Source organism: Chelonoidis abingdonii, chromosome 11 (genome assembly GCF_003597395.2).
Source record: "Chelonoidis abingdonii isolate Lonesome George chromosome 11, CheloAbing_2.0, whole genome shotgun sequence".
NCBI classification, from domain to species: domain Eukaryota; kingdom Metazoa; phylum Chordata; order Testudines; family Testudinidae; genus Chelonoidis; species Chelonoidis abingdonii.
In genome coordinates this window covers 59732570-59755380 of record NC_133779.1, presented here as the reverse complement: position 1 = coordinate 59755380, position 22811 = coordinate 59732570, and the positions used below count along the sequence as shown (strand labels likewise).

Below are 22811 nucleotides of genomic sequence, written 5' to 3'. Positions count from 1 at the left end.
TGCACACCTTGTCTTTGGGACAAAGAAAGAGAGGCCACCTGACAAAAGACTATAAAAAGCTACTGCAGCTCCTCCGTCTCATCTTCAATCCTGCTCTGACCTCTGGAGGGACTTTGCTACAAACTGAAGCTCTGCACAAAGGACTGAATGACCCATCCCAGCCGGGGATGTTCCAGAGACTTGATTTGAACCTGCAGTTTATTCCATCACTGCTACAAGCCTGAACCAAGAACTTTGCCATCACTGTATGTAATTGATTCCATTTAACCAATTCTAGCTCTCATCTCTATCTTTTTCCCTTTATGAATAAACCTTTAGATTTTAGATTCTAAAGGATCAGCAACAGCGTGATTTGTGGGTAAGATCTGATTTGTGTATTGACCTGGGTCTGGGGCTTGGTCCTTTGGGATTGAGAGAACCTTTTTCTTTTACTGGAGTGTTGGTTTTCGTAACCATTTGTCCCCATAACAAGTGGCGCTGGTGGTGATACTGGGAGACTGGAGTGTCTAAGGGAATTGCTTGGGTGACTTGTGGTTAGCCAGTGGGGTGAGACCAAAGTCTTCTCTGTCTGGCGCTTTGGTGCCTTGGGGTGCAAAGGACCCCCCAGCCTTGGGCTGTAACTGCCCTGCTCTGAGCAATTTGTCCCAAATTGACACTCTCAGCTGAGTCCCACCAAAGCCAGAGACGTTTGTGGAAGCAGAGAAAGAACTGACAGGGATTTGTAGGGGATCTCAATGCATGACAGTCTCTGTCAGCAAGAGTCAGGCCAGCTGTAACCCTAATAACGTGAGATTTGTAGAAGCGAGGAATGTGTGAGGCGAGTGGAGAAGAACTGTGGGAGAAGTTGTTTTGACCTTGTGTCAGATAATACGCAATGTGGACTGGAGTCGCTTAAGTGAGAAAAACAAGATATCAGGATGACCTGTGTATAATCAAAATGAAGCTGTTGCTTATTATCGTCTGTAACAAAAGTATAAATGCTGCTGGAATTGTTTACCTGTTGAGAGACCTGTCTAGGAAGGGGAGACCCTATGTCCTAGTGCTCTCGCTCCCTGCTGTAGCTGCTAAACAGAATAAAGTATCTGACTCTGCTGCACCCAACCAAAAAGTGAGAACTGAGTTTTTCTCCGACACGTTGCAGGCTCATTTATCCCAGCATGCTCAGAAGCCAGAGCGCGTGAACCTCAGTCAAATGCCCTGAAGGCACCACAGGCTCTGGGACCATTGGGAGAGCAGGAGCAAGGTGGATGGACCGTAGGTAAGAGCAAGAAGAGCAGTAGATAGTGGGAAGATTATTCATAAATACTTATCTGAAGGTAGCTCCCCGGCTGGGATCAGGGCCCTGTTGTGCCGGGTTCTGCCCAGACACAGAGAGAGCCAGGCCCTGCCCCAGCTGAGATCAGGGCCCCGGCGTGCCAGGCGCTGCACAGACACACAGCAAGAGACAGACCCTGCCCCAGCTGGGATCAGGGCCCCGTCGTGCCAGGAGCTGCACAGACACAGCGAGAGACAGACCCTGCCCTGGATGGGACCAGGGCCCTGTTGTGCCAGAACTGCCATCTGCAGGCAGTACCCAGCCGTCATGTCTCGACTAGGAGAAAACCTCTATTTCCGATTCCTGCTGGAAAGCTGATGCAGCCGTTAGCCTGTGCTTCCTCTGCTGAGTTAAAGCCATGCTCCTGCCCTGGGGTTTGATTAGCTGGACCAATGTGGGTTAAAAGCAGCTGGGCCTTTTCTGTACTAGGCTTTTCCAGTGTGGAAGTTCACACATAGCCAGGGACCAGATTGGGAGGGACAAGGAGAGGGATCCTCCAAGCTCCACCCACAAAATAAGCTCCACTCCACAAGACTCCATCCATTGTAATTTGTGCATAAAATACTATTGTGTAGCTCCCGGTGCTGGGATGTGTGTGTGTGAATGGTGGTGCCCCCGAACGCCAAAGGAGCCGTCACTCACACCACATCCGAAGAGGTCAAACAGTCGACGACATCACCATTTCGATCATCACGCTGGGCGCCTGCTGGCCCCTGACTGAGATGAAAGGGGCAGTACACACCTCTCCCAACAACTGTCTCAGGGTCTCGGCAGACTCAGGCCGAAATCTCTGCAGTGGCCACGGCTGAAGGCTGCTCACAGCTCTCCGAGCACCTGCTTCAGACCTCTGCAGACACATCTCTGCATTGCTCACCCTTCTGCTGAGCTCTTCGTCACCAACAAGCACTAGAGCAGGGGTTGGCAACCTACGGCACGCGTGCCAAAGGCCTGGCACACGGCTACCAGCCAAGGTCTCAGCCGCTGGCCCCGCTCATGAACCCCAGGCCAGCAGGAGGCTGAGTGGGGCCAGCGGCCAGGACCCCAGACCGGCAGCAGGCGCGTCCCCCAGCTCCCCCCTCATTGCGCTCGGGTTCTGCAGCTCCCAGGAGCGTGAGCCACCGCAGTGCAGGGCCCTGAGCCTGCTGCGGGAGGGGCGGCGGTGGTGGCTCACAATCCTGGGAGCCGCAGAGCCCAAGCGCAGCGAGGGGGGAACTGGGGGGCGCACAGGGACCACCGCTTGCATGCATCTGCTGCAGGGCCCCCCCCGGGGGGCCACCAGGCCACAGCCCAGGCAGGCGTGCACCTCACAGCTCTCCCGTCCCTCCCGCTGCCTCAGCACTCCAGGTGTTTTGCCTCCACGTGGAGCCAGTGTCTAACTGGCATGGCCTGGTAAGGGGAGTCCTGCGGGTCAATTGGGAGCAGGGGGGGTGTTGGATGGGTCGGGAGTTCTGGGGGTCTGCTCAGGGGGTGAGGAGTGGTTGGATGGGGCATGGGAGTCCCGGGGGTCTGTCTGGGGGGAGCGGTGTGGGTAAGGGTTGGGGCAGTCAGAGGACAGGTATGGTTCTAGGGGGGCAATTAGGGTGGGGGTTGTCTCAGGAGGGGGCAGTCAGGAGACGAGGAACAGGGAAGCTTAGGTAGGGGGTGGGGCCNAACGCTGTTATAGTCCCAGCCTTCACAACCTCCTCAGGCAAGGAGTTCCATAAGTTGACTGTGCGCTGCATGAAGAACTTCCTTTTATTTGTTGTAAACCTGCTGCCTATTAATTTCATTTGGTGAACACCCAGTTCTTGTATTATGGGAATAAGTAAATAACTTTTCCTTATCCACTTTCTCCACATCACTCATGATTTTATATACCTCTATCACAAGGGTTGGCAACCTACGGCACGTGTGCCACCTTTGGCACGCAAGCCGATTTTGCCTGGCATGCAGCTGCCAGCTGGGGTCCCGGTCGCCGGCCCTGCTCGCATGCGTGGGCGGCTGAGTGAAGCAGGGCCAGTGGCCGGGACCCCTGACTGGTGGCACGCGTGCCCCCCGACTCCCCCCTCACCACGTTCGGGTTCTGCGACTCCCGGGAGTGAGAGCCACCAGGGCACAGGGCCCTGAGCCTGCTGCAGGACGGGTGGCAGCGGCAGCTCACACTCCTGGTAGCTGCAGAGCCTGAGCATGGTGAGGGGGGAGCTGGGGGATGCATGAGGCCCACTGCCCGCATGCATCCACTGCAGGAGCCCTCCCCCCGGGTGGCACCGGGCCGGAGCCTGGGCAGGCGCGCCCCCCCCCAGCTCACCCCTCACTGCACTTGGGTTCTGCGGTTCCCGGGAGTGTGAGCTGCTGCCGCTGCTGCCTCTCCTGCAGCTCTCCCATCCCGCTGCCTAAGCACTCTGCGGGGGAGGGGCTGTGTGCACAGCAGCCTGGTGTTTTGCCTCCATGAGGAGCCAGCGTCTCACCAGCATGGGCCTGGTAAAGGGAGTCTCAGGGGGCAGTCAGGAAGCAGGGGCGGTTTAGGATGGGTTGGGAGTTCTGGGGGTCCTGTCAGGGGGCAGGGAAGTGGTTGGATGGGGTGTGGGAGTCCCCGGGGGTCTGCCTGGGGGTGGGTGTGTTCATAAGGGTTGGGGCTGTCGGGACAGATAGGGGATAGGGTCCTAGGGGAGCAGTCAGGGTGGGAGGGTCTCAGGAGGGGACAGTCAGGGGACAAGGAGCAGAGAGGCTTAGGTAGGGGGTGGGGCTCTGGGGGGCAGTTAGGGGGAAAGGAGTGTGTGTGGGGGTCTGATCAGGGCAGTCGGGGTGGGAAAGTGAGAGGGAGTGGATGGGGGCAGGGCTAGGGCAGGGCTCTCCCCTCTTTTTTGATTGTTGAAATATGGTAACCACTGCGGTGGGGTGGAGTTGGGAGGGCTTGCGGGGGGGCTGTGCACCCTCTAGGAGAGTTCAGGGGGCAGAGGGGGGGGAACCTGGTATGGGGTGCAGCCCCTCGGCACAGTTGGCCCCTGGGGTCTATAAAGGCTCGTTGGGATTTGCCCCTCAATGAACCAATGGGCAAGAGAGGGGGGCACAAGGTGGAAGTTTCGCCTAGGGCGTGAAATATCCTTGTACTGGCCCTGCCCCAGGGCGTGTGTGCACCCCAGGTTAAGAATCACTGCACTAAACTGATAAGAGCTGCAATTTAATTTAAATTTTAAATGAAGCTTCTAAACATTTTAAAATCTTGTTTACTTTACATACAACACTAATTTATAGACTTCTAGAGAGAGACCTTCTAAAAATGTATTACCGGCACGCGAAACCGTAACTCAGGTGAATAAATGAAGGCTCAGCCCAGCACGCCTGGAAGGTTGCCAACTCCTGGACTCAAGCTTCCTCGCTATTATTTTAAGAGAGAGCAAATTCCAGAGACCTCAACTTTAGCTTCTGCAAAAGTGTCGGGGGGCGGTTAGAGAAGCTTGATAAGAGCTGCAAGCCCAGCCCAGCATCACCCCCTTTAAACCCTCAACCGTGGCATCATGAGAGCAGCCTGGTGGTCGAATGTGAAATCCGTTGCTCAGCTGGTGCACTGGGCTGACCCGAGGCCCAGTGGATAACCAGCGGCTCACGGGGGTTTGCTCTCGAGCAGACTGCGCCCAGTGCTGGGGACCTGTGTTCTGGGAAGAGGGCTCGTTGCAGAACAGGTGCAAAGAAGAGTTTGAGGATGATCAGGGGAAAGGTGAGCTGATCCTGCGAGGAGCTGGGCTTGATTTGCCTAGCAAAATGCAGGCTGAGAAGACATCTGTGCTCCAGAAATACAGCAGGGGGTGGACACCGGGGGAGAAGGGCTGTGGCAGGTAAAGGATAGTGTTGGCACAAGAACAAGCTGGCCTGGACTCAGGTGAGCTGAGAAATGAGACGGGAGGGTTTGTGGACCAATCTTCCCTGCCAAGGTGGGGGGAAAACAACCTAACTAGCTTGCAGAGGAAGCTTGAGCCGTTTACGAACAGGCTGGCTCAGGGGCTGGGAATGGGCGACAGGGGATGGATCACTTGATGATTCCCTGCTCTGTTCATTCCCTCTGGCTTCCACAACCAGCATAGCAGAGGTGAATCTTGAGGAGATAGTCCAGAGAATCACATTTCACCACCTCAGCCCCCGGGGGGCGGGGAAATCAAGATGCTCGGCCGCGTGGTGGGAAAGACAACTTCATAAAAGTGAGCCAAGAGTAACCGATACCGTGACTTGAGTTTGCAGACAGCCTGAAACACACCTCAAAGAGGTGTGAACTATGAGTCACAGGGAATTTGGAAGTTTGAGGGAGGGGAATAAAGGCTACTTCACGGAGATGCAGCACATTAGTACCAGTGCAGGATTTGGTGCCATGCTGCTGCAAAATATGGGGGCTCTGCCGATAAAGCTGTTGGACGAATGGAGGATCGAGAACCCGGAGAGCTGGATGAGTGACAGACTGACTGCTTGGGACAGACAGCGATTGGATCGATACAAAGGAAGAATCTTTCAGACGTTTCCATTTTCTTTTTTATTGTCATTTTAAATACTCTCCCCTCTGCCCCCGCCTCTTAGAAAAAAGGCAAATGAACAAACCCATGAAATAAATAACCCCGTTGACAGAAATCACCGCACTTGGGAACAACAAAATGAACATGTTTTTAAAACCAAAAAAAGGCTTTTTTAAAACGCAAAGGCATCCTTCCAACAACGTGACGAGAAACCAGCTTCATTTCCCCTGCTCTCTCTTGTCAAAACCGATGCAGCGCAAGTGCATTATTTCAGTGAATGACTCCTGATTTACACCCGGGTTAGCAAAAGGAGAATTGGTCCCGTTCGCTCCCCTGCATTACTCCTGATCTACTCCCAGATCAGCACCAATGGGTGCACCCATCTAACTAGGGGGAGTTGCCACACACTGGATTTCACTTCTTTCAACTGTACGCACAAAACATGTTTCCCAACCATTTTTCACTTTCCAGTCACGCTTAAGAGAAAAATTCATTCCCATGGAGCTGCGGCTGCTTGACAGCAGCTGGGGACCAGGCCCTTCCTTTCTGAAAGTTGTTTTTTTGTTTTTAAATGAGAAGTGATTGAAGGTTTTTGGCCCAAATGCTCCATCACCAAATGCCGACTCATCGGAACGGAAACAGGCCCGGGCCTGTGTTGATTTTGAAGAAATTTCATTTCGGGGGGTGGGGGGAGAGAGAATAGAAAGCAATCAGCCCTCGTGCGAGAGGAACACTTTGCTGTCTGGTTTCTAACGGTCGTTTCATTTTATGCTGCATTATAAGAGTTGGAAAGTCAGTGAGTCAATTTCAGGGGAAATTGCGAAACCCAACGTGTTGTTCCTGCTTGGGATGCAAACACATGCACCAGTCAGGGAATTTCTGAGGAAACAAAACTCTGGCCCGTGCCCGGCTCCAGGCAATACAGTGGGACACTGGAAGCAAAGTGAAGTTTATCTGCTGCTGCCCCGGCTCTGCTGAGTGAGTTATCGCAGCGGCTGACCCACCGAGGCAGGCGTTGCTCGACGCCTGGGGGGGCCATCTCACTGTGAAACCACAGGAACTTCCACACCACAATCAGGGGAATCACTCCTCAGTTACCACAGCTTAAACCTAGACAGGCTGCTGTGTAAATCCAGACACTCGCCCACTCCCGTGAGCGCAGTTTGCCCTTGGACCCCAGCGTAAACTCAGGAATTCACTCTGCACATCGGCCGTTAATGCCAGCTGAGTTCCACCCTCGAGTAAATCCAGAGTCACTCTCCTTCTACGCCAGCAGTGTTACTCCAGTCAGCCCTGGTGTAAATCCTGAGTCACCTCCACCTCAGTCGCCCTGGGTGGAAAGGTGGAGTAACCCCAACACCAGCGAGTTACTCTGCAGTCACCCTCCAGCATAAATCCAAAGTCGTCCCCCCTCCCCCTGCTACACTGCAGTGTAAATCCAGAGCAACTCCACGGAGCTTACTCCGGCTTTACAGCCAGCCAGCCAGCAGGACCCGAGGCTTGTTCCCAGGCCTCTGAGCCAAGCAGGGCAGTCCGGCTTGTGTTGTGGAACAGAGGCAGCCTTGAAATCACCCCCAGCTGTGCAAACAACCCCATTGCCTTAGAGATCCCACATGCCCCCCACTGCAAACCAACACCCCAGGCAGGACACCCGTCCATGATTCCTGGGGCACACCAGCGAGACGAAGCAACCTGAACAGGATGGAGAATGAAATCGCCAAGATCCATGCAGGGGCAGGAGTGGAAGGGGTGCCTAAGTAACTGAGTGGCTCCTCCAACCTGCCGGGCCACCTCCTGGACCGGGATGGTCAATTGTTTTGTGTCAAGGCCCAGACTCCAGAGAAAACAATAAAAAAACTCATCACAATAAGTAAATTTAAAGATTTCGGGGTCTGTTCAAAAGTGCCTGGCGATCCCAGTTTGGCCCGCAAGCCACCGATCAGTTCCCCCGGCACTGGGTGCACAAAACACGCAGTAGATCTGTGGATTTTTTTTTTTTTTTTTTTGAACGAAACGGTTTCTTGGATCAGAAAATGCCAGTTAGTCAAAACCAAAAGCGTTTGTGGGAAAGAATTGGTTTAGATGAATTTCTCGGTTAAAAAAAAAAAAAAAAAGACGTTGCCAACTTGTCATCACGTCGACGTTTTCTAAAAACCAAAGAAGTTCTAGTTCTCGGGTCAAAATGACACTTTTGTTTCTCGATTTTGAAGTAACTGACAGCAAAAATAATTTTTCGGTCAAACTAGAAACAAAACGCGTCCAAACGACTGAAGCAAGACGTCCCCATCGACCCGCTCGGAAGTGTCTTCCCATTTCCGCTCGGTGAAAATTTCAGATTTTGACATTTTTGGTCCCAATTCCAGATGGGAAAAAAGTGTCCAAAATCTAAACCACCGTCTCGGGATGCAAAGCAGATTTCCAGGTGGGCTCGCTGGGGCCTCTCTCTGCCTCATCTTCGTGATGGGACGGGCTGGCGCTGATCTCCGAGCTAAGGGAGCCGGCCCAGAAGCTGCAACTCTGAAAGGGAACCTGAGAATCCCGCAATCTATGCCAACAGCCAGTCGGTCCCCTGGCAAACAGTCCTGAGCCAGAGCACTGGGAAGGGAGAAAGTCTTAGTGAGGGAGAAGTGGGTGCTGACTGGGCACCTCACAGCGTGTGTTGGATGAACTCCGGATCAGAAGGGTACGGGGGTGAGATCTGGAGGAACCCCCTTTGCCCAGGTAGCACAGAGGGGGGGGATGCACCAGGGGGATCTTAGAGGTTGTCTCTGCTCGTCCCAACACGTCTCCTAGAGAGAACTCGAGAAGGGGGATGTGCCCCAGGGCAGGGACAATCCAGCAGAGGTCCTGCATGCACCTGAGACCTGGCGGGCGGAGAGAGAGGAGAGGAGAGGTGGGACAGACCCAGCGCAAGTCTCACACCCTCCAGCAGAGGGCAGCAGTCTGCCCCCCCACCCCCCCTACACACACACACACATCCTGAGCCTTTCCACACCGCTCAGCCAGCGGCAACACACAACCCCGACAACCCTCAACAGAGGCAGGTGCCATTCCTCCCAGGAGGGGACAGTGGTGCGCACGCAGATCTGAGAGCCATTTTCTCCAGCCGTGGGCACACACCCCAACCTCTCCATCCTTCTGCCTGCCCGCGCACTGTCCCACCTCCATACACCTCCACCCCTCCAGCGATACCGTCCCCCTCCAGCCAGACACCCCCACATCCTTCTGCACATCTGCCCCCCACCCCTCTCAGATCTGGGTCCACCCAACTCAACCCCCATCCCGTCGCCTCCCCCACACCGTAAAACCACAAGGAAATCGCCTGATACAATATTATGTCTGTGCAGTTTTTTCCTCTTTTATATATAAACAGAATTAATTTGCTACTTTCCAGCATTGAAACTCTGCTATTCAACTCAAGCCACTTTTTCCTTTTCTTTTCCTTAAATCTGATTCACCCTTTTTTCTTTCCTTGATTCGCTCATTCTTACATTCCACGGGGACCAGGACGAAAAGGATACCCAATATTTCCAACTCCATCCGAAAGTTTTTTTTTTTTGCCGGTATATAAAAAACCCAAAGCTAAAAGCTTGCTATTATCAATTTTTTTTTGTTGGTTTTTGCGTATTTGTTTCTTTTAGAGCCATGCTTATTTCAAAAAAAAACAAAACAAAAAAAGAAATATCGTGCTTGGGGAAGAGAAATAAAGCCAAATTGAAGATCGCAAGAAAAGCAAACTGACGAGATCTCCGGATTCTGACCCAAATATTGCGAGATCGACCACTGAATAATTGTTGTTTTTTAAAAATTATATATAGGTGTGTATGTATATATGCAAAAAACCCTTCACAGAAAACAAGCATTTAGTCGACCTTGGTAAATATTAAACTTTCCGGGCTCAAGTTATGATACAGACAACGTACCTCTATACAAATGCATTTGGAACTAAAAAATAAAATACAGATTAATTACAAAAAGAAATTAAAATAAACGAGGGAAGCTGTCAGGGTTTTCACTCTGACTTCTCTCTGCTCAAAACATAATTACAAGAGAAAGAGGGATGAAGAACAGATCGGACGAGTGGACACACGAGACAGCCACCGTTTTAGGAAGAGAACTGGCTAGCGATGTTGCGCATCTCTGCTTTTTCCGGCTGCCCGACAGGAGATGCCGTGAGAGGGTTTTCCGGAAGCTCCCCCCGGAAATCAGACCTCTTGGAAAAGGTAGCTGCGATTTGACAGGCAGGGGAAAAAAATAAGAGCTACCAACCCGCTAGCCACCTATGGAAAGTTCGGTGGCCACACAGGTTTTAACTGAACTGCTCAGCTGGTGAGACGTGAGGGGATTCGATCGAATCCGAGCCGCATCAGATGGCTAGAACTTGCCAAACTGGGCTAGTGATTTGGGATGGCCCCATTCCTGCCCCCTGAGTTGCTACATTTTCACAGGGGTGGAATTTTTCAGAGGTTCACTGCCAGCAGAGGAAAAATAAACCCCGCTGAGTGTCCAAAATAGGGGAGCCGCCACAGAACCCCCCAGCGCTGACTTTGGCCGTATAGCTACCCGCCTGAGACACGGGCAGCGGCTTGAACGGTAGGATCGGATGGAGAAGTGCCACGGTGATGCTACAACTTTTAAGCCGGAAAGGGGAGGATTCGAACCCATGGCTGGGCTGGGGGAGGGCTGCTATCCTGTGTTAAAAACCTACTATAAAAAACGCAGTTTGTTTGCTTTAATCTTAATATTTCCTATGTGGGGGGGGAGGGAGCACATGGGGAGGGAGCCAGTGGGGCTCAGAGGAGGGGGGCAGGCAAAGTGGGGGCCGGACGTGTGGCTGCCACCCCAGCGCCACCCAAGTCGAGTTTGGCCGCGCGGCATTAACACGGGGAGGTCTCTTTGCACCAGACAGAGGGCAGAAGGGATGGAAGGAGGCGAGAGAAGGGCAGAGATCCGGTGACGAGGAAGAGGAGAAGGTGGTGATGAAGAAACAGTTACTGCCCCGGGGTGTCGCCCACGGTTTCGATGCCGTGCTGCTGCAGCTGTGCTCGGAGGAGGGCGTTCTCGTTCTTCAGCTCCTCGATCTGGGCAAGAGAGAGGAAAACCAACGAGTGAGACGCTCTCCCCTGGCAATCAAGGCATTAAACATCCCGGGACGACTCCTCAGCACCAGAGATGTTAATACTGGTTTCCTGGTCAAACTCTCATCATGCTGACTCTAAAACTTTCTGCTCCGGCTTCATCTGGGTTCAACATTCTCCCTGAACGTGGCACACAGCTGCCTCGCCCCCGAGGTGGCTGCATCTCAGCACGAGGCGATCCAGCCCGGGCGGTGTTATGTGCAGCTGTTCCCCTCTGCCCCACCCCAGAAGCAGCCGCAGTGATCCCTGTGTTAACAGCGTGTTGGGATGCTTTGGCATGGAAAGCTACATGTGGGGGAATGGATGGGGGTGGGGATATAAGGGGAAAGACAGACAGATGGGGGGGGGGGTATCGCCCCAGCTACCTGTTGTCGTAGCAGCTCGTTGTCCATCTGCAGCCGCTCAGCCTCCTTGAAGGTCTCCTGCATGCGCTGGTTGGTCTGGCGCAGCTCCCGGATGTAGTCGCAGGCCTTGGACAGGATGCCCCCTTTGCTCTGCATGGATGGACAGACGGATGGGGGAATCCTTCACCACAAAATGCACTGGACCCCCTGCCCCAAATCACCGAACCCCCACCCACCACCCCAGTTGTGCCCTCCAATCCCTCAGATTACCCCCAAAACCCACCACCTGCAACTGCCCCAGGTCCCCTGGAAATCCCACCCCAGGATCCCAGAACACCCTCCAACACGCACCCCCTTCACACACCCAGTCGCCCCCGAAATCCCCCCAGTCATGCCCTCCTGAACTTCCCTCCCCAACCCCGGAACGCTTCCCCACTGAATTCCCCTCTCGCGCTCGCCTGCCCCTCTCCCAATGCCCCTCACCCCCAGATCCTTCCACCAAATCTCCCACCACCTCCCTGGAACCCCACCAGTCATGCCTCCCCGAACTCCCCCCCAACCCCAGAACGCTTCCCCACTGAATTCCCCTCTCGCGCTCGCCTGCCCCTCTCCCAATGCCCCTCACCCCCAGATCCTTCCACCAAATCTCCCACCACCTCCCTGGAACCCCACCAGTCATGCCTCCCCGAACTCCCCCCCAACCCCAGAACGCTTCCCCACTGAATTCTCCATTCCCACTCACCTGCCCCCCCGCCAACCCCTTTCACCAAATATCCCACCACATCCCTGGAACTCCCCCAGTTGTGCCCCCATTGATCTTCCCCCTCACCTCCAACACCACCCCGCTGACCCCACCTCCCCAAGATCCCCAGGACCCCCCACCCACCTTCATGCCCCTCCCCATCCAACAGCCCCTTCACTAATCTCCCCGCCATACACATCAGGCCCCCCAAAACGGGACCTGCCATCCCCTGGCCAAGAGCAGCAGCAAAGGCAGAGAGCTCTGGGGGTCTCCAGGAACAACCCACAGGGAGGTTTTTATCTGCTTTCTCCTGCCTTCCGAACACAGTGGCAGGATCTGGCCAGGGGACTCTGTGAATCCTGGGTGTGTTATTGTAGGGTCCTCTCAGGCCCCTGTGTCTCACTATAAGGTCTTGTGGGAGCGCTGGGAAACCATGTTATTGTAGGGTCTCCTGGTGATCACTCTGCTTCCACGTGTTGGTTTGTTATTGTAGGGTCTCTTAGAAGCAGTGGGGCACCAAACGCACCGATTTGTTACTGCAGGGTCTCTCACATGCACCAGGGCCCCTTGGCGGGGAGATGGATTTCCTGAGCAGATTGCTCATATCAGGGTGGATAAAAATCAATGATTTTCTTATTTAAAATGTGATTTTTTTTTGATAAAATGCTTTTTGAGGGAAAAAAGCTATCGAAAGATCGTTTGAATTAAGATACATAATAGCTCAAAGATCTCATCATGGAATGGGGATTATAAACTCTAATTTACAGTGTGACAATATATTTGTGTAATGTGTAAGAAAAGTTTTGTAAATGTGTTCCAACAGTTAATGGAGTAGGGACCCAATCTTACGAGGTTCCAAGGGCTTCTTTATAGATTATTTAGATTAAAACTTTTGATCTACCCAATGGGGCTCAGTGCTCAGTCCAGAAGATACCATCAGGGAGGCTTAGTTTTGCAGTTCTCCAACTGTGGATTTGTCTCTCCAGAGGTAACATGTTTGTTAATAGCAAACATGTTTTTAAAATAAATAGAGGTGAGAAATAGTTAAATAAAACAATTTAAATGTCTATCTGGTGATGATCTCCCCCTAATACAACCTGGCAAGAAAATCCTCCAATATTAATGATTAACCTGTTGAATCGTTCACCTCCCAGTGACTTCATAAATATCTGCTTCAATTATCTTTGGTAAATGAAATAACCAAACACTCATTCATTTTCTGACACAGCTGTGAAACTCATCTGAAAAGTTTTCAAAATAGATCACGGTTTAAAAATGCATAGGGTGTGCCTTCTAAAAATGAAACCTACATCTACCTCTGACTTGTGAAGAATCTGTATTAAGGTTATAACAACCAACAAGAATCCACTTTTATGTAGAAATCCGTGATTAAATCGAGTCTTCCCGACTAGTGATTTAAATCAAATCCACCCTGGCTGATACCGCCCGCAGTGAGTTTTCCCATGATCTCCACCCGGGCACCTGTACAGCCCCATGCAGATGGGAAGGGGCAGGTTGTAATCCTTCATCCCGCCCTCCACGCTCCTGGGAGACCCTACAAAAACAAAATCAGCGCACGGCCTTGGCAACAGCGAGTGTGGCATCCTCCAAGAGACCCTACACAACAACAAACGCAGTGTCTGTGGAGACCAGCGCTTCCAGGAGACCCTACAGTAAGAAACCACGCACAGAGACCTGACCCCAAGAGACCCTACAATAACCTGAGCACCAACCAACCTACCCCACACCACCTCCACCAAGCTAGGGCGTCCTGAGCCTCCCCACAATAAACCAACCAGTAAGCAGACTCAAAACACCATCCCCTCACTTCCTCATGGCCCGGTGGGAGCTGCCCCATGCAGTTTGTTCTTGGTGGGTGTGTCTATGTGTGTCAGTGTCCCCCAACACAGGGAGATCCCTACTCCAGTCCCAGCTGCCCCCTTTGCCCCCCCAATATCACCGCCCAGCCCCTGCCCCTCACCGCGCCCGTCTTGCTGTTGTCAGTGTTGCAGTCTGGAATGATTTTTGATAGCTGGACAATCCAGTTGTTAATTTTGTCCCGCCTCCTTCTCTCCACTACAGGGGGTGAAAGAGAAACACGCATGGTTAATGCACAGCGCCCCCAACTGGTGCTTCAGCCCACTCACAGGGCAGGTTGCAGCAGGGCTGGAGCTGATCAGAAAACGGGAGAGGGGGCCAGAAAATGTTGATGAAAATTAAAAATAAAAACTGAGTTTTTGGCCAAAATTCTCAGATGCTGCTGCAGGGCCTTCTGGGAGTTGTAGACCGGGTGCATTCTGCTCCAAACCACCCCACAGATCCATCTCCCATAACACCCCACGGTCTACCCTCTTGGTCAGAAGATGTCTAACGGTAGTTGCATGGCATGGTGCATCATGGGAGATGTAGTCTCACCAGGGAGACCAACTCTGTGAGAAAAATGCATGCGGCACCACAGTGCATCATGGGAAATGTAGTCTGACCAAAGAGCTCAACTGAGAGACCGGCAGGCATGAGGCCATGGGGTGGAATTTTAGTACAACCGGTAGAAAAAAAAAGTAGACAACCTAAGCCAGGACACTTTCCTTCTGAACAAACCTAAAATGTTTTCTGAAATTGTACTGATTTGGACAAAATTTTGTTTAAAAAAAACAAAAATGTAGAAAAAAATCTTTCCAATGGAAGAGTTAAAATGGTTTCTTTTGAATTTTTTTATATTAAAAAAAATGTTTAAAACAGAAAATGGTCCATATTGACCCCCAAACAGCAGTTTAGAAATTTGTATGGTAAAACACATGCATGTTTTGGCTTTTTGGCCAGACCAGGGATGAAAATTTTTAACATCTCAACAGTTTTTGCTGGATGGAAAGTCAGTTTTCAGACCAGTTCTACATTTCAGAATCTAGGTATTCAATATTTCAGTTTTTGGCCAACCCACTGCAGTTTTCAGACTCTCAACAATTTTTGGTGTAAAAATCAGAATTTTCCGCAGGAAGAAAATTTTCACTGTAAGTTCCGTTGCACTGAAAACTCAATTTTCCATCAACCCTCCTGTTCTAACAGAAAACAATCTGCCGACCCCAGTCGCGGTTGTTCAGGCTTGGATCCCCTTGGCAGATATATGTTGTGAGCGCCGCTCTGAGAGCCTTTCAGAACCCCGATATCCCAGCCCTGAGATGATCTGCGCAGAGAGAATTTTCCCCTTGTTTTCTTCTCCGTCCGCACACACTGGTCAGTTTCATGTTCTCTCTCATCATTTGCACTTCCAGGATGGATGGAGATTCGCAGACCCAGTGCGCTGCCCGGGGCAAGCTTCACGGGGGTACGAAGAGCAGCTGGCCAGAGACATCAGACTTCAGGGCCCTGTGGAGGGCCTGAAGATTATATTAAAATAGAAGAGACCTTTCTCACACTTAGCTGAGGGGGTGTGTAGCTTCAGGGGGCGACAGGGGCCTGGCTAGACACATTCAGCCTATGGGGGATTTCAAGGGCACAAAGGGTCATGTTTGGGAGAGGGAAGCCCCAGGATCAGTGGGGTAAAATGGGGCCACAGGGCTGGAGACGGGACCTGAGACCAGCGGGATCTCAACCTGCCACCCACCTTCGTTGTGCTGGGCTCGCCGTCTCTCATCGCGGGGTGTCCGCGTCCCATCCATCTTCCTAGGGTGGCATCCAGAGAGAGGAGGGTGTTACAAGAGGGGGCGGAAAAATGACACCAAACCCCCATGCTGAGTTCAGGCCATCCTGAGCTACTGACCTTTCGCTCTCCCTCCTCACACTTAGGGTGTGCAGATCCAGCAGGGGGCAGGATGCATGTGTACACACAGTCCAGTTGCATCCTGCAGGGGGCAGCACGCACGCGTACACACACACAGAGTGCAGTTCCATCCAGCAGGGGGCAGCACACACATACACACAGTCCAGTTCCATCCAGCAGGGCACAGCGCGCGCGCACACACACACACACAGTCCAGTTCCATCCAGCAGGGGGCAGCGCACGAACGCGCGCGCGCACACACACACACACACACACACAGAGTCCAGTTCCATCCAGCAGGGGGCAGCACACACATACACACAGTCCAGTTCCATCCAGCAGGGGGCAGCGGTCTCCCTCTGAGTGTCTACACTCCTTTCCAAGCCCCTCCGATCCTGAGAGCCTGCCCCAAGTCACACACTCAGTCCTGGGACCGAACCCCCTTGGTCCCAGGCTGGCTCCTCTGCAGGATTTTCTAATTCCCTGCGAGGTGGACGCCCCTAGCGGGACGCCAGGCCCAGGCGGGTTTGCCCGTGGCTGGCCGGCTCCTGGCAAGGTGCTGCTCGGGGTAGGTGGCGGAGAGGGGAAGATCTGCTAGGCACACCTAGGCGGCGGGTGCTGGTACCCAGCAAGGAGCCGGGAAACCCCGAAGGCTGGCGGGAGGTGGTCAGAGCAGCAGCTGGGGGAGAGGAAAGCCGGGCAGGATCCCAGGGGCCAAGAGAGGTGGCCAGGACAGGAGGGGGAGCTGGGGACCCTTCCAGTGATCCACTACCCCTCCCCCAGCAACCAAATCCCAGACCCATAGGGGGCCCCTCCCTGCAGCTGAAGCTGGGCAAGTTGCAGGTGGACGGGAGATTTTGGGAGCCACCCCCCCCACCCCAACTTCACTGGCTACGTACGGGGAGTACGGGTGGGTGCGGGGAGCGATGGTGCGTTGCGTCCCTGTCTGCAACACGTCTTGGGGCGTCATCATCACGTAGAACTGGCCTGTTGGGGAGACAGAGGCAGCTGAGAGGCAGACCAAGAACTGGACTCCTGGGAGGCAGGATTCCTGGGTTCTATCCCCAGCTCTGGGAGGGGAGTGGGGTCTGGTGGTTAGAGCAGGGAGGCTGGGAGCCAGGACTCCTGGGTTCTATCTCTGGCACTGGGAGGGGAGTGGGGGTCTAGTGGGTTTGCGGGGGGGGGCAGGGACCTAGGACTCCTGGGTTCTATCCCCAGCGCTGGGAGGGGATTAGGGTCTACTGGTTACAGCAGGGGTGCTGGGAGCCAGGACTCCTGGCTTCTATCCCCAGCGCTGGGAGGGGAGTGGGGTCTAGTGGTTAGAGCAGGGGTGCTGGGAGGCAGGACTCCTGGGTTCCATTCTGAATGACTCCGCCTACGTTCGATCCGAACACACGAACGGCTTGGCCTGAGCTACCCTCTAGGTCATGGAAGGGGAAGGTGGGCTCCGCAGGTGGGTTAGATGCCTTGGGGTCTCATTATCCGACCCTGGAACCGGCCATGATGAGGGATTAACGAGGAGGGAATTAAACAGCCTGATGATGACGCTATTCTGCCGGGATGCTGATAATTTAAACAAGGGGGTGGGGGGGATCAATCAGGAAGAGCCACTGGTGCCCAAATTTCAGTCCTTCACTGCCCCTCTGCCCCGGAGACTCACTAGATCAGGGTCATCCCAACCTTCTCTGTGTCAGGCTGCGGAGGATTTAAAGGGGAAGAGGAAATCGTTGCAGACCTGGGAATACAGCCCGGAAGTGGTTCTGCCCAGTCCCCCACTACAAATACCTGGTGCAATTCTTATGAAGGATGTAGGACGAGACGCTCTAGCCACGTGTTCAGGATTGGGCTCCTGGACTCACATGACTGAGGCAGAATCTCAGTGTTCATGAAAAGGAGTTTCTGATCCTCGGGGTGGGGGGAGCTGAAAAGTGTGAGTGAGGGAAACTGACACCTGTCTGAGTCTGCCGAGAGCCTGAGCCCATCGCTGGGAGAGGGGGGAGCTGCTCTGAGTGTGATCGATGCAGCAATGCTGCCTGAGTCTGCTGAGAGTGGGGGTAGAGGAGCTGCTCCCAGTGTGACAGACACAGTGACGCTGCCTGGGTCTGCCCAGAGCCTGGGCCTGTCACTGGGAGAAGAGGGAGCTGCCGGGTGTGACTGACGCACCGATGCTGCCTGGGTCTCCAGAGAGCCCCACACCCATCCCCCTCCGTCTCCCAAAATGCTTTCCCACTTCTGCTAACCCTTTCTAGACCTTCCCTTTATATAAAGCAGGGCTGAGATTTTCCAGGTCAGCCAAGCCATCTTCCCAGCATGCTCTGCAGATGACGCAGCGCCAGCCCTGAACCAGAGCAGCCAAACCTCCACCAGAAAGGTGTGACTTTACCTCCCCAGAAATAGGAACGATCCAGCCACGCGCCCAGCTGCAGGGTAGAGAAGGCCTGAGTCTTAAGAGCAATCAGACCCAGCCTCCCTTCCCACCCCCCACTCCAGGCTCGCTAGCCCGGGTGAAACCAGGGGCTGGGGGGCCCTCTCACCTCCAGCCTGTGCCAGCGACTGATCTGTGGTCTGAACTGACACGGCCGTGGCATCCCCCACCGTGGAGGCGGGGAAATACGCAAAACGGGCCTCCCCGCTGACTGCGTCTGCGGCCGGGCTTCCGCCATTGCTGAACGGGTTCTGGATCACAGCCTGAGGGAGAGAAGAGCCCAATGGTTAGAGTGGGGGAGGGGAGTGAGTTCGGACTCCTGGGTTCTATCCCCGGCTCTCAGAGGGCAATGGGGCCTAGCCCGATCTCTTTCCTCACCCTCTGAGCAGACCAACAAGCTCATCTAGCCTGGTGTCCTGTCTCCAGCACTGGCCAGAACCAGCTGCTTCGGACAAAGGCACCGCCCCAGCAGGTCAATGATGGAATGACCTGCCCTGGGATAGATTTCCTCCTGACCCCACCACCCGCTGGAGATCACTACCCTGAAGCCCAGACCCTCTTCTGCCCCAGCGTGGTCAATAAGATCCAGCCTGCGAGATGTCGGGAAGCCAGAAGGGGCGCTGTGCTCCAGGGGGTGGGGTGGGGGCTCTCCCCTGGCAGGCAGGGCTGGTGCCGATGCCCCAGGGTGTCACTAGGGGGTGCTGTGCTGTAGGGGGCAGGATGGGGGCTCTCCCCTGGCAGGCAGGGCTGGCCCAGCAGACTGAAGCCGAGGGTCTTTTAGAAAGAGATCTAGATTTCAAGACATCCAGGCGATAAAGATTCCACCAGGTCCCTTGGGACAGTCATGCGAAGGGTTAATTCTTTCCCGGTTAAAAAAAAATCTGCCCCTCATTTCCAGTCTGAATTAATCCGGCTTCACCCACCAGCTCCTGCTCTGCCTGTCCCGGCTGAGCTAACCAGCCCTCTGCTCCCCAAAATCTCCTCCCCAGGGAGACGCTGACCGACCGGGATCAAGTCCCCCCTGAGCCATCTCTGGAGAAACTCCACAGATCGAGCTCCTTCCACAGGTTTTCCAGCCCTCGGATCGTCCCCGTCGCTCTTCTCTGACCCCCTCTGATGTCCTGTTTGACGTGCATCCCCCCAAGAGCTGGGGGCAATCTCCAGGCATGGTGTCCCCCACGCTGTATCCAGAGGGGACCCCACCTCCCGGCTCTCACTTGCTCTTCCCCAGCTTCTCCAGCTGAGGGGCTCGCTCACCCTCTGAACTACACTGTCGCCCGGGGAGCTCATGGGCCATCGAAGGACCCAGGACTCCTGGGTCCTTCCCAGGGCGGCTGCTCTCCAGGGCCCAGCCCCACAACCTGGGGGTGGGACCCACGTTCTTTGTTATGCTCGCTAGAGGGTCACACACGTTGTTGCTTACGTGGTCAAGATCCAACTTTTTAAGGCTTTTCAGAAAAAAAGACGACAAGGGGTCGCTTTACGTTAGACAACGAATAACCATCATCATCGTACCGCCGAGCTCTTCTCTAGCACTCGAGCTCTCTGGGTGGGAATGCTTCCCGCAGACGACCAGCCCCGTTAGCCTCATGTCACAGATGGGGAAACCGAGGCACAGTGCGCCGCCATTTGGCCACCGTTACCCAGCACACCAAGCCGGGAACAATCCAGCGCTCTGTCCAACAGGCCAGACTGCCTTTTACAGGCTTGCGATGGGGGATACCCCCATCCCACTCACGCCGCTTAGGTGCAGCGGCAGAGCCCGGGTGCCCTGGGGAAGGGCAGAGTAAAAAGGAGAAGTTGGCCTAAGAGCCGGGGGGGGGGGGGGGGCATCCAATGTGAAAGGTGCCTACTGGTGGAATCTCTCAGGCAGCAGGGGGGGGGGGGGGGGGGTTGCCCAAGAGGAGGGGCTGCTGGAGATACTACGGAGCGAGGCAGTGACCAGCCCTCCCTTCCCACCCGCAGCAGAGGGGCTCCGGCCGCCTCCGCAGCTGGACCCAAGGAGCAGGCATTAGATGGGAGCGAAGGCCGAGATTATCATGAGCCCCACTGCTGCGCAAGAATCCCTGGTGCCAGGCGCTGTACAAAGAACAGACGGCCCCTGTCCCAAGCAGCTGACAATCCAGACGGCATTAGAAAGGTGCCTTGTTTTGCTGCCCGGCGCAGCCACGGCCACATGAAACAGCCCAGCCCTGACCACATCCGAGCGAGGGCCCGGTCACGGAGAACAAAGACGTCCCCGCAACGTCAGGCTACAAATAAACTCTGTGTGTGTGCGTGTGTGCATGCACTGAACTCCTCACGGTAGGGCCTGTCTCTCGCTCTGTGTCTGGGCAGCGCCCGGCACCCCGATCCCAGCGGGGCCCATGGACGCAACCGTAATACACCGAACACCGTGCACTCTTGCAAGTGTGATTTGTAATTAGCTCCACACGAGCGATCGGAGCCTCCCCAAAAGAGGCAGCGCAGGGGAGGCCACTGGACTGAGTCTCAGGACTCCAGAGCTCCATTTCTGGCCCTGCCACTGGCCTTCTGGGTGACCCCCATGGCAAGTCACCTCACCGATCTGTGCCTCAGTTTCCCCAATCGCTCCACCGGGGCCGGTGATACTGGGTTCCTTTGCAAAGCCCCTGGAGACCTGTGGAGGAAGAACACACTGGAAGGGCCAGCTATTGTTCACTCCCCAGTCCCTGGTTAGAAAGCAGGTGCAGCCCGGCCCCCACCTGAGCGACAGCCTGCTGGCCCCCGGCGAAGGCTGCTGTTGAGACCACGCTGACAGCTCCCGTCGCGTCCGTCTGTCCATCCAGCTGACTGTCTGTCACCTGGACCACTCTGTATGTCACCTGTGAGGAGAGGGAGAGAGGAAAGATCCTTTGGGATAGAGAAATGTGAACAGAACCCACAGAGAGCACAGCGCCTCCTAGAGCCACGCTGGGCATCAGGGCCAGCCCTGACTGCCTGGGGGTGCCCCCCGCCCCGCCCCCTGCAGCACAGCGCCCCCCAGCGCCTCTCACCTGTCCTCCATTGTTCTCTGTGCGGAACTGGTACTGGATATTGTGGTCTGTGAAGGCTGCTTGCTGGACACTAGCAATAGCCACTGCTGTCTGCTCATCCGCGTTCGTGACGTCCCCTGGCAGCCAGGAGAGATCAGTCACTCACTGGATCCCATCGAGGGAGGGGGAGAATACACACCCTGGCTCTGGGGAGGGAGCTTGACCCATGGAGTCAGAGCGGGGCGGGGGAGGCTGGGAGCCAGGACTCCTAGGTTCTACCCCCAGCTCTGGGAGGGGAGCAGGGTCTAGCGGTTAGAGCACGGGGTGCCAGGAGCCAGGACTCCTGGGATCTATCCTCAGCTCTGGTAGGGGAGCGGGGTCTAGTGGTTAGAGCTGGGGAGGATGTCAGGGTTGCACGAGTCCCACCCCGCAGATTTAAACGGACCAAGCAGGAGCTCCAAGCTCCCACCGACGCAGCACCTGGTCGACTACAGGGCTCCCTGCCCCGCCTCACCTTCCTGCAGCTCGACTCCTTCTTCAACTTCTTGTCCTTTCTCGTGGCTGGAAGACAGGAGGAGACAATACCCAGCATGAGCCGCCTCGGCCGGTGCGCTAGTGTCCAGAGCTGGGGATAGAACCCAGGAATCCTGGCTCCCAGCCCGCTCCCCCTGCTCTAACCCACCAGCCCCAACTCCCCTCCCCGAGCCAGGGATAGGACCCAGGAGTCCTGGCTCCCAGCCCCCCTGCTCTAAGCCACCAGACTCCACTTCCCTTTCCCTGCTCTCCAAGCGGACGCCAGATGGACGAGAACCCTCACGTGGCCATTCTTGCCAGAAGAGGCTGTAATTTGCTTTGTGACCGTTTGCCATGCGATGTGGATCTCAGCCCCTCAGCATGTGAAGACCGGGCAGAATTCTGCCAGGGGGGTAACACACACCAGACAACCAATGCCACCAACCTGCCAGGTATCATAAAAACCCAACACTGCCCAGGACCAGCTGACAATGTTTTAGCCTCCTTCCCTGCACCCAGTTCACTGCTGGAGCAGACCCTCACTCTCCAAGGGCACAAGGACAACTGGAAAGAGCTATTAATTCCCCCACATCCTCCTCCTCAAATTTTAATCAGATACAGGATTCCCCTTGTATTCCTGTCCTACACTCTGCAGCGTTGCTATGTGCTGTTGAAGCGCCTCACCCCAGAAGCAGCTGCATTTCTGGCCAGCTCAGTTTTGCCTGATCTCTTTTGCCAGCACTTGCTACCATCTCAAAGGAGGGAGAGAGCAGGAAGATCTGATGTCTGAGGAACTAGAGTGGGAGCTGGGTTTGAATCCTGGCTCTATCAGACTCCCTACCCCAGCTGAGATTGGGGGAGACAGAGGAAGAGGTGAAACAGACCCAGACCTGGACTCCTGGGTTCTGTTCCCAGCCCTGGGAGGGGAATAGGGTCTAGTGGGTTGGGTTGGGTTGGGGCGGGGCCAGGGGAAGAGCTGGGAGCCAGGACATCTGGGTTCTGTCCCTGGCTTTGGGAGGAGAGTGGGGTCTAGTGGTTAGAGCAGGGTGGTTGGGAGCCAGGACTCTTGGGTTCTATCCCCAGCGCTGGGAGGGGAGTGGGGC

The 22811-nt window shown here is 54.8% G+C and overlaps 1 protein-coding gene across 1 annotated transcript in view; it reads right to left on the bottom strand.

The window, feature by feature from the left end:
• Positions 1–9129: 9129 nt before the first annotated feature.
• The window catches only part of USF2 (upstream transcription factor 2, c-fos interacting), a 28811-nt gene continuing 15129 nt past the window's right edge, over positions 9130–22811 (bottom strand). The window contains exons 2-10 of the mRNA XM_032776530.2: positions 21710–21756; positions 21217–21332; positions 20926–21045; positions 18312–18465; positions 16677–16764; positions 15622–15680; positions 14002–14096; positions 11300–11428; positions 9130–10877 (exon numbers count right to left, since the gene is read on the bottom strand). Coding sequence (XP_032632421.1) covers positions 10788–10877; positions 11300–11428; positions 14002–14096; positions 15622–15680; positions 16677–16764; positions 18312–18465; positions 20926–21045; positions 21217–21332; positions 21710–21756 — 898 coding nt within the window. The 3' untranslated portion in view covers positions 9130–10787. The remainder of the gene's footprint in view (positions 10878–11299; positions 11429–14001; positions 14097–15621; positions 15681–16676; positions 16765–18311; positions 18466–20925; positions 21046–21216; positions 21333–21709; positions 21757–22811) is intronic.